The 11,498-nt window shown below is 38.8% G+C and overlaps 2 protein-coding genes across 3 annotated transcripts; one reads left to right on the top strand and one right to left on the bottom strand.

Annotated features, from left to right (window-relative positions):
- Positions 1-1,990: 1,990 nt before the first annotated feature.
- si:ch211-153j24.3 (protein c-Fos) lies at positions 1,991-4,240 on the bottom strand. Of its 2 annotated transcripts, none has more exons than XM_056269326.1 (4): positions 3,895-4,240; positions 3,515-3,724; positions 2,845-2,952; positions 1,991-2,753 (listed from the first exon to the last, which is right to left on the bottom strand). In XM_056269326.1, the coding sequence occupies exons 1-4, from the start codon at positions 3,973-3,975 to the stop codon at positions 2,136-2,138; spliced, it is 1,017 nt and encodes a 338-aa protein (XP_056125301.1). In that variant the 5' UTR covers positions 3,976-4,240; the 3' UTR covers positions 1,991-2,135. The 2 variants fall into 2 exon arrangements, with proteins under 2 accessions (XP_056125301.1, XP_056125300.1); XM_056269325.1 differs by having other exon boundaries at positions 1,992-2,753; positions 3,515-3,727; positions 3,895-4,239.
- A 2,905-nt stretch (positions 4,241-7,145) lies between these two features.
- Positions 7,146-9,284, top strand: fosab (v-fos FBJ murine osteosarcoma viral oncogene homolog Ab). Its single transcript, XM_056269324.1, has 4 exons — positions 7,146-7,352; positions 7,642-7,845; positions 7,956-8,063; positions 8,159-9,284. Exons 1-4 carry the CDS (start codon positions 7,257-7,259, stop codon positions 8,786-8,788), a joined length of 1,038 nt encoding a protein of 345 aa, XP_056125299.1. The 5' UTR covers positions 7,146-7,256; the 3' UTR covers positions 8,789-9,284.
- The last annotated feature ends 2,214 nt before the right edge of the window (positions 9,285-11,498 follow it).

Below are 11,498 nucleotides of genomic sequence, written 5' to 3' on the forward strand. Positions count from 1 at the left end.
AATTTTGTTAATGTTAATTAAAAAACTGCTGTTCATATAGTTCACAGAATATTAATGTTAACAATACAACTTTTGATTTAAAAAATGTATTAGCAAATGTTGAAATTACTATTAGGCTAACTAAGATTAATAAATACTCAAGATGTCCAACGCTATGTCTTGTTCATTCTTTTTTAATATTAAGTAATGTAGTTGTTAACATATGCAAACTTCTTACTATTATTATTTAATAAGAACATTTTAAACAGTGTGATGTAAGTTTGTCAGTCAAAAATGTGACACGGACTAAGTTCATTTTTCAGGTTTAACATTTCACTCAAATTGTTGAGGTAAAAATATAATAATGTAAATATTATTAAACTGCAAAATAATTGAATGCAAAATAGAAGCGTTTTTACTAGTGGCCTTCGACTATCTATGGCCTTCGACTGTTTTTTTGCCACGGAACAAAAAAGTTTAAAAGGTAATTGCGACCTTTTTATCTCAAAATGTGATCAGGCAATTGCGAGGGGAAAAAGTCACAATTACCTTCTTTCTTTTTTTTTACCTTACCAGTATTACCTTAAAATGTTGTAATCAGGGGCAGAAACAAACTTCCATAACTTTTGGACCTGACTGTAAACTGCAGGTAACCAAACACAAATTCATGCATTTGTAGCCTAATGTACGCTAGTTCTTAGAAATCGTTCTTAATTTAAAAGCATGCGTTTAACAGCTCAACTGAAGACTGCGCAGTGTTTGACATTGCTTTGGTAGAGGGTTTTAAGACACACACACATTTATCCTTGATATTATTACAAATTTGCAATGGGGCAGTGTCCATTTTATTCGAACAGGTTGTTTCGCGTTATATATGAAACCAATAATTGTTCAAAATCTACGCTGGATACCAAAAGCAACTCCAGCGAAACGTTTGCGATACAAAAGAGTTCCGTCACCGTGACCTACCGAGAGCCTCTCTCCGCTCCTCTAGATCTTCCGGGAAAACCTTCATTGCTGAAACAGGATTCTACTGTTTCTATAGTGACGGAACAACATGCCATTTTCATTACCAAATATGGACACGGAAGTAGAACCACGAGAGAGAGAAACGGCGTGGCGTGCAAATACGCAGTGACGTCAGGCGCTTTACGTTGCGTCCCATCCCAGGCGTAGCGAGAACGTTCCGACCGACCGTGACAACAACCTACAACCTCTGTATCGACAAATCGCTGTGGGTGAATCTCGTTGCACAGAAACCTTAGAAATAAATGGATCTCGAAACTCGGTGAAAGGATAATGTGCACATGATAGACATGGATGATGTTTATTCTTTATCGAAACGAATTTCCTCGCAGACATTGCATGGAAATGAAAGAATGTTCTTGAACGGGAGGCTTTAAATTCTGCCTTTTTTATCCAAAAGAGAAGAGAAGCCTCACTCTGATAAATAAATAATAATAAAAACATCCACACGTTTCCTAATAGTAATATCAATTCTTTGTTTATTAGAAACATGCCAGACAACAGAAAAGGAAGCAGTAAGAACAAAAAAAAAATGCATAAAGTTTTTTTTTTTTTCCCACCATGGTCAGGATTACAGAATTATACAGTTAGTCACAGACTTAGACACGGTGTAACAGACTGCACTGTACTTCACCACATCAACTGATACAGTTACACGTACCTACTGGTACAAAAGTGCATGAAAGCAAGTCTTTCACAGGATGAACAACATAGCCTATACTCAACAATGTCAACATCTGGAAGAAACAAACAGTGACTTCACTGGATGTAAAGATCACATTACATCTACTGCACAGCATCCACTATATATTTTTGTAAATGTTGAACATGTCAGACTCATTTATGAAAGCAATTTTTTCTGAGGGGTTTTCGGTTCATCAACAGAATATATTTTAGACCCTTCTTCTTCTTCAGAATATTTTACTCTTAAAAATAAAGGTTCTTTATTGGCATTTATGAAGAACCTTTAACATCCACGGAACCTTCAATTGCACAAAAGTTCTTTATGGTTCTTTAGATTATTCACATGTTCTACACACTCTTTGGAAAACTAAAAAAGTTCTGTTATGGCATCACTGGGAAAACCACCTTTTGGAACCTTTATTTTTAAGATTGATGTGGCAGAACCTTCATAAAGTCTTCAAGATTTCTTTGGCTGCATTAGGTTTGCCCTCTTTGCCAGTGTCATGCTTCTCCTCCTCTGCATTGTTGAAGCTGAAGACGGGCACAGCGTCGGTGCTGCTACAGGTCGGGCTGCATGCAGGCGAGCTAAGAGGTTCTAACCCTCCACCCATTGACATGTACAGGGTTTCCCATTCACTCAGGCCCAGAGAGCTAGTGAGGTCGATATCTGGCACTAACAGATCCATATCATCGCCGCTGTCCATCACGTTGCTAATGTCTTCCATGGACACATCCCTCATATCGATGTACGGTTCCACCTCAGCGGCGCCCAGTTCGGCACTGGAACACAGAAGGACGTCCGAGTCCCCGAAGATGGCAGTGCTGGGGGGGTCGAGCTGCTGAGGGGAGCTGGGCACCTGTTCTGGGGATGCGGTGGGAGCTTGAGTCTGCTCGTCTAGGGCTTGGGTCTGTTCCTCGGTCTCGGTCTCCGCCTCCCTCTCCTCCGAGAGTTTACAGTGGGGTTTGTGAGCAGAAAGGATGAGTTCGAGTCGTTCTTTCTCCTTTAACAGATTGGCGATCTCAGACTGCAGAGCTGCTTTGTCCTCCTCGAGACTATCGGTTTCCTGGACATATATGCAGATTATAGTCATATCATGCACAAAGTCATATTTTTGGACGAATGAGAGTGCAGATTATGGTGAATTGTAAACTTACAGCTTGGAGACTGTTGGTTAGTTCTTGCCTACGATTTCGACATTTGGCGGCTGCGAGTTTATTCCTTTCTCTTCTGATCCTCTTCCTCTCCTCTTCCTCTGGAGTAAGCTGAAATGAAGAAACACATGCGCTTATATATATATATGTGCGTGTGTGTGCATCGCTAAATGCATATTGTAAATTAATGACTCTATATTTATTTATCTGTGGTTGATATAAACATTATTGAGTTACAGCTAATGTACAAAAAATGACTTAAATTCATCCATAAACAAATTTGACCTAAAATTTACTACCAATAGTAACTGGTTCCAATAGCGGGGTTTTGCAGCGATGGCAAATAAGATTAAATTTTAGGAACCTTTAAGTGAACAATTCTTAAAAGAAACATTTGAATGACCTTTTTTCACTATAAAGAATATTTTGTGCAATGGAAAGGTTCCATGGATTTTAAAGGTTTTTCATGAAGATGCCAGTAAAGAATCTTTATTTTTAAGAGTGTATACAATTTAAAACAGAGAATTAACCTGGCCATGGATATAAATACATGTTGAAGTATTTTCTACAGTCAGTTGAATGTGGAATTCTCCAGAAAGCCCATGCATTAAACACATATCACATGTATAACTAAGCTTAGAGGTAATAGTTAAAAAACAAAACATGTATTTACCTGATCTTTCACTCCCTTTCTCCGGCCAGTGAAGGTCTTTCGAGCTGGTTTGGCGTCTGTGGAGTGAGATGAGCTCTGTGGTTTCTCGTGTCTGCAGGGTGACACTGAAGAGATGTCAGTCGACAGGACCATCCACTTGAGATCTGGAGCTGAAGCTACAGCAGTGACCGTTGGAACAAAGGGAGCATCAGCATCCTTCAGAATACCTGTCTTCTGAGAAGGAGCATTAAAATGTGTTCATCATGTATTGCTCACAGCAAAACTGCATTTTAATACAAATGTTGGTTGTGTTCAAGAAATAGAAGATGATCAAATAAGCATACATCAATAATCAAATAGTCCATTTAGGTTAATTTCTAGGTAGACATGCAATTGATTACCTGCGTATCCTTCATCTCAGCAGCTGATGTGTGCAGCAGCTGTTCTGCAGACACCTGAGAAACACTCGCGGTTTTAGGCATCACTTCTGCCAGATCGCTCCAGGAGATGCTGGGAACCAGATCAATATGTGACTAATGTCAACAAATGCTGTTCTGCAGGGGGTGTTTTTTTATATTAAAAAAAAATCTAGATTGAGGTTACTACGCTAGGAGGCACCAGCCATCCGCGCTGCTTGTCTTTATAGTGAGGCAGATTTTTATGAATGAAATCTGTGAGACTGTACCACTGATCCGGAGGGGAGACAGTTAAGCACGAGCCAAATATATATACGGCATTTCATAAATATCCCTGGCACAAAATGGTGCTCGTTTTAGTGCAATATTTTACGCATTCACTTAAAGTGTCTAATACGTAAACTTAGGTTATTAACGGCTTATTAGGCTTTCACATGAATGAACAAGATACGTCATTTTACGTGCCTAGTTTGCAGTCTGTCTTTTGCATCCCTCTGTGAGGTTACGATTTACGATTGATGTCTTAAAAAGATGGTTCATCTGCAGGTGCGTGATTGTCTCACGAGGAATATTATTATACATTTGCCATTATCAAAGTAGCCTATACAAAATGACAATAATTAAACAATTGAAATAATAGTTAGGATAATTCAACCGCACCCTTTCTATTAAAAACTGTGATTTTTCGTATCCCTTGTCAATTAGAATGATGGATCTCCCACTCAAAGCGCTCCAGCAACAACCCTGTCGCTAAGCAGCCAATCAGAGAGCAGTGTGTCATGGCCATATTTGGCATTTCCGGTGTGGAGCCTCTAGCTGCAGCGCTACTGCGGCACAGCCTATTTTTATCATATCACATTTAATTCAATGACATTCTTATGACGACATCTTCGCCAAGCACTCAAAATATATATGCATTTTTTCATGAACGTTGGCTATTTCAGAACTGTCTGCTGACAGATATGATTATGTCTACTATGAAGGATCTGCCCAAACAATAAATCAAAGGCTTTCTACTTTAATGAACACTTGAACTGGAAGGAAACGCCGTTGTTCTTCTCCATAACCTGTGTGAAAATCTCTATTCATAGCTCAGATGAGGTAACCCTGCTTTCAGAGGGCGCGTGAGTGGGGCCTCCCTTCTGTCCACAGTCCAAGAGTTTCCCGGCAGATCCGCCCCTGATTTCTGATCTGTGAGGCTCATGAACGGAACAGCTATAGGGTCATTTGCAGGAGGGTCGTTCCGCAATATCAACAGCATTCAACAACGGAAATCTATCGCCAACATTTTAAAAGTATTATTTTTAAATGATTAATTGAATAAGAATATTATTTTGAAAATAAATTCCAGCAACTATATTATTATTTGTATTCTTTCTCCATGCGGATGGCCTGTCCTCAGTCCTGCATGTGTTTCTAACTCATAATGACATCATCATCACCTTTAGAATATTCTTCAAGGACATTTAAAGTGTTTTCAAGGACATTTAAAGTGCCCCCCCCCCCCCCAGCACATTTTCTTATGTGTTTGTCACAAGATGATCTTAAATAATCACTGCATGAGTTTTGTACAGTAAATAACCAGATATGTGTAAAGATATCAGCAATAAAGTGTCTAAAAACACATTGTGGTCTCATGACCTTACGCACAAGGCTATAGCATTTAACGTATATAGCAAGGCTAAATAAAATCAATTGTAAAACCTTGTTAAAGGCATAGTTATATAAACATATGTGAAGATTAAAAAATCAGTTTGAGATGGCACAATGTAATGTCTCATCCTTGAGAAAGCAGGCTAACCAGATTTTCAAAATGCAAAGGTATCTGTGGAATGACCTCGGTCGGAGCCAGTAAAATATCTGCATCTTTATAAATGCATAAATAAATCTAAATAAATGCATCTTTCCAGTAAAATAAAGGTTGTATTTTTGTTTTTCCAAATAATTATATTTATTTGCTGTTAATATTGATAGAAAGTTGCTGAAAGGAGAAACTTCTGTGAACATTTGCAGAGGCTCGGCTCGGGTGTCAGTGACGTCAGTGGGAGGGGCGTTGCTTAGACAACGAGGAAGTTCAAACAAAACACGAACACCGAAGTGGAGCAGTAAAATATGATGACATCACATGGGAACGCTGATAGAGCTGTTTTCGTTTGTTAATCAATAACAAACTACCGTCAGTCATGTTTACCGTAGCCAATGGCAGAACATTAATAAAACAAGACTAAACACGAGCAATTTATAAGCAATCCAAACATTAGAAATTGAGTGGCCTCATTGCTTTCGTTTTAAACACAATATAGAATACATTAATAATAATATATATTTTAATAATAATAATAGTAGTAGTAGTAACAACATATAACGTTGCCTAATGTGCATATATTAAATGTAATGCATATATTCAGGTTTTAAAAAAAATGTATAGGTTTGAAATCTTACATCATGTGATTGTTTATTGGTCTAGTGATGCAATACACAGAGCTAAGAGATGAACTCAGCATTTTATTAAAGGAATCCCTCAGTAAAGGTGCGAAGGCAGGTTACAGTGGAAATATGTTACTCCTCCGTCATTGGACACGCCTTTCATTGCGGAAAGGTACGAATACAACCCGAGGCAATGAATGTATCGAGGAAAGTATGGTATTTAACAACATTGAGTGTCAACCAAAAAAAGAATATTTGAACGTGTATTTTAGGGTTTGGATCAAATAGCCTAGTTATTTAATTTCATGTCATTATAATATAAATTATATGTATACAACAGGCTATAATAATACGGTAACATTAGAACTGATAGTATAGTTCAAAATGGTTGTTAACTGAGATAAATATAAGTATTCTCGAAGTATCTTTACATAATGCTGTAGCAATACAGACTGCACAGAGTGTTTCCCATCAGCGGTCCGCCTCTTCAGGATGTTTTCCATATAAGGTAAATGACGTCGTGGGATACCCTGCTATGGGACGTCATGGATTTCACTCCGTTTTCACTCAGAATGTTCATCTACGAACGTTTTTGCAAACATTTTGTTATGTATTAAGCTTATAAGTGTTTATTAATTACGTATCGATCATGTAATCAGTAAAATGCTTTCCCGGAGACGTGTTTTTCTAACGGTTTCTATGCAACCAGTGGTACTGGAAGCCCGATGCAACGCCCTCTCTCTCTGACGTCAGTCACTCACAGCCATATAAACCCCGCAGACCTGAAGAGCGGCACTCAAATCAACTTTGGATACCGAGAGCAGACGAACAGGGAACTAACAAACCGAGGCCTTTTAAACCGTTCTTACTTTCTGGATATATTCGCGCTGGATAGTTCTTGCTTCTCGACTTTTGACAGGATGATGTTTACCAGCCTTAACGCTGACTGCGACGCGTCTTCCCGGTGCAGCACGGCGTCGCCGAGCGGCGAGAGCGTCGCTTATTACCAGACTCAGGTATATATATTTGACAGTTATCATCATTGAATTCACTAATGTAGAATTATTCAACCTTAAAAGATGATTTATTTGTAGTTTGTTTATGTATAGCTCAAGTGTTTAAATGATATTATAGCCCTAGTCTAAGCAATAAAAAAAAAAACTAGGCTACACTAAAAAAATGCTGGTTTGTTTCAACGGTCAAGTATGGACAAACCCAACCGTTGGGTTTAAAAAATGAAATCATGTAATAATAATATATGTAAATATTTGCCATATATTAAATGATTTCTTATTTACATTTTAGGATTTCACAGACCTGAGTGTCTCAAGTGCCTCTTTCGTGCCAACTGTCACTGCGATCTCTTCTTGCCCGGACCTGCAGTGGATGGTTCAGCCCATGATTTCATCTGTGGCGCCCTCCAACGGCGGAGCACGACCTTACAACCCGAACCCTTACCCCAAAATGAGGGTCACTGGATCAAAGTCCAACAAGAGAGCCCGAGAACAGGTACATAATGCACTGACTTTGTTTTTAGGGATTGATCAGCTAGTGCACCATACATTTGTGAATAAGTGCAGAGTTCAGAAAGTAAAATATCCATGTTATTGTTTCCACAGCTTTCTCCAGAGGAGGAAGATAAGAAAAGAGTCCGCCGGGAACGAAATAAGATGGCTGCCGCGAAATGCCGCAACCGCAGACGAGAGCTCACTGACACACTGCAATCTGTAAGTATTTCACAGATCTCTGTGGAAAAAATGCCTCATATACGCAACACATTAAATGTCTAGTGTCTGACGGGATTTCATTTTGTCTGTAACAGGAAACTGACATACTTGAGGATGAGAAATCTGCTCTTCAAAACGACATCGCCAACCTGCTCAAAGAAAAGGAGAGGTTAGAGTTCATCCTCGCTGCACACAAACCCATCTGCAAGATCCCCGGAGACGCGGACATCAGCTTCCCGGAGCCGTCCGTCTCACCCATCGCCTCCCATTCAGTCCCTGAGATCCACAGCGTCACTACCTCAGTAGTTTCCACCGCAAGCGCACCGGTTACAACCTCTTCCAGCAGCTCGCTGTTTTCCAGCACCGACAGCTTCAGCTCCACGGTGAGGATCTCAGACCTGGAGCCCACCTTGGAAGAGTCTCTGGAGCTCTTGGCCAAAGTTGAGCTGGAAACGGCTCGCTCGGTCCCAGACGGCGACCTGTCCAGCTCCATGTACACTCAAGACTGGGAGCCGCTCTACACGTCCGCTAACAGCGACCTGGAGCCCCTTTGCACACCCGTCGTCACCTGTACTCCGGCTTGCACCACCTACACGTCTTCCTTTATGTTCACCTACCCAGAGAACGACATCTTCCCCAGCTGTGGGCCGGTGCACCGGAGGGGCAGCAGCAGCAACGACCAGGCCTCCAACTCCTTGAACTCCCCGACTCTCCTCACTCTTTGAGAACTCACTATAGACACTTAGAATTTATATTTCTGTCACACAACTTGATATAAAAAGACATTGCAGGGCTATGGAACTGACTCTATCAAGCAATCATGATTGCTTCCTATATTTATCTGAACCATATATGCCTGCCAAATGTAGCAAGATAAGCATGGATCAACGGATTTTTTTTTTGTTGCGTTAATGATCTGGTTATTGTTAATATAGTTTTTTTGGTTTACTGGTGCTAGATTTCAATTGTTGTATTAGTGTGTTCTGAGCAATAGAGAACTAATGTTTTGACTTTACGGTTGATTTCTGAATGTGTGAATTTATTTACTCAAATGTGTGCTGTCTAACCATTGCATTAAATGGTCTAACGTCCAAGTATGAAGTTTTCTGTGAAAACGTAGTCTCTTTAATTTATGGGATTTTTATTTTTGTACTGAAATGTGAACTTGCGAATTGTTTGCAAAACTAGAAACAAATAAATATTAAATGTATACCAAACAGATTTGCTTGTGTGAATGTGAGAATTTTATCGCAGACAAGCTTTATTGACTAAATGTTTCAACTGCACTACGGTACAAACGTTTGGAGTCAGTTAGATTTTGTTTGAAAGAAATTAATGCTTTTATTGAGGAAGGATTGATGAAAAGTGACAGTAAAGACATTTATAATGTACTTCTTTACATGTTTTCAAAATTCACCTTTGCATCACATTATTAAATTAAAATAAATAGTTATTTTAATATTTTACAATATTACTGATTTTACTTTTGAGCAAATAAATGAAGCCTTGGTGAGCATAAGAGATAAAACATAAAAAAAAAGGTCCTGACCTCAAACTTTTGAACACTATGTATGTCCATCAGACTAGTAAGTATCACAATCTTTTCATAGTCATACTTTGTTCTGATATTGAGCTACGCCCTTCAAACCACACCTTAAATGGTGAATGGGCATCAAGATCATTTCCTATAAACGTTTTGTTCTGCTCTGATTCAGACGTAAGTAGTGCTGATAAACGTCAATTCATCTGAATAAATCCTAAATATGTCAACAAGATTCATTGAAACATAAGCACCAGAGCCCATTACGATTAGTTTGCATTATTTTATCTAGCCCAAAGTAATTGCAGCGGAAATGATGTTGTTCATGTGCGTAAGAGACTGTGACGCAATCACGCCATATTACAGAGGTCACTTCCTTCCCCCTTCACACTTATCGCGGTTGCACACTTAATAAGTGACTGTGACCTCAAGAACATGAGGATCTTCTTCCTTTTTATGAGCTGTATGTTTTTTTTGCTGATTTATCTCATCATTAGTGGCTATTAAAATGATACTTTTTAATAGCCACATTTTTCTAAATGTAATAATCATTTGTTAACAAACAAGTATTCATTACTTCAATGAGCTCATTGTTTCTGCCTTAAATTATTACATTGTTTAAATTCATGCATTTTTAGCTAACTGTGATTTGTATAAATACATAACTTAGACACTTACCTCTGATAACAGATCACTCGAAATTGTAATGTGGGCTCATGCATTTTGCTGCTTTGAAACGATGTGTATTGTGAAAAGCGCTATACAAATAAATGTGAATTGAATATTTTAAAAAAGAGGGACAGATAGATACTGACAGAAAAAAAAGGGAATTGCAAAAGACTAAAAAAAAAAGTAAAACATTGGTAAAGCTCAAACCTACAGCTTTGTATCTCTATCATCAGCAGACACAGCCAGTCAGTGAGATTGTGGCCCTGACGTGAAAGTGAAATCACATAGCATGTAATAATTCCCTGTCTATTAATACAATTGGCAGACCCCAGAGAGAGGCAGAGACAGAAATAGCAGGTGCGCTGCTTCACCATCAGCATCAACAGCAGTAAAATTAGACCACGGTGACGCCGACCTGCGTCGATGCTGCAGCCCAGGGGAGGAAACAGACTGGAGAAAAAAGCAGGAGAAAAGGGAAAAAAAGCAGAGAGAATCCAGGCTAAAGATAGACCATAATGCACTGCTCCCTCACCGATGAAGACACACAGTTGGATCGCCGCCATTTTCTACATCATCTGGTGGATAATCACCAAACTAAGGCACAAGCAGATTGGCTGTTTGTTTAGATATAGACACATTTATTAACGTATAGGTTCTCCACTACTAGGTATTGATTGATAGTAAGATTGATTGTCACGCTGATTTTACAGTAGACAACCCTTCACCCAGAGATCATATACAGTAATAAATATGAGCAGCTGTCGGTGACATCACACTTGTGAATGAACTAAGGTCCGCAAAGGCTTGGCTTTAAAGCAAGGACCTTTTTCGCCTATGTTTAGTATATGAAAGTCATTCTCCAGATGAATGCAGATTTGACTGATGTTCACATCTTCAAATCTGTTTGAAGTTACCTGAGAAGATCGCTAATGTTATGTCAAGGAGACCAAAAATAAAGTGCAACAAAATATGAAAAAAAATTAAATATTGCAAATTTCAAGGGTAATTTCAGATTCAACTGAATGACTTTATCATAAACTGGTTTTCAGGGGTATTTATATGAGGGAATCTTTCTAGACAGTGTGATGTCAATTTATTCATATACATCAATTGAATTAATTAATGGAAAAAAACCAAATCTACCGGTAAACGATTATGGATTTTACATATTAAATCAAGAAATAAAAAAGCTGTTAATAATGTACAGGGGTCAAGATACCATAACC

This window comes from Rhinichthys klamathensis, unplaced genomic scaffold (assembly GCF_029890125.1).
Source record: "Rhinichthys klamathensis goyatoka isolate OS25496 unplaced genomic scaffold, OSU_Roscu_1.1 h1tg000281l_1, whole genome shotgun sequence".
Lineage (NCBI taxonomy): Eukaryota > Metazoa > Chordata > Actinopteri > Cypriniformes > Leuciscidae > Rhinichthys > Rhinichthys klamathensis.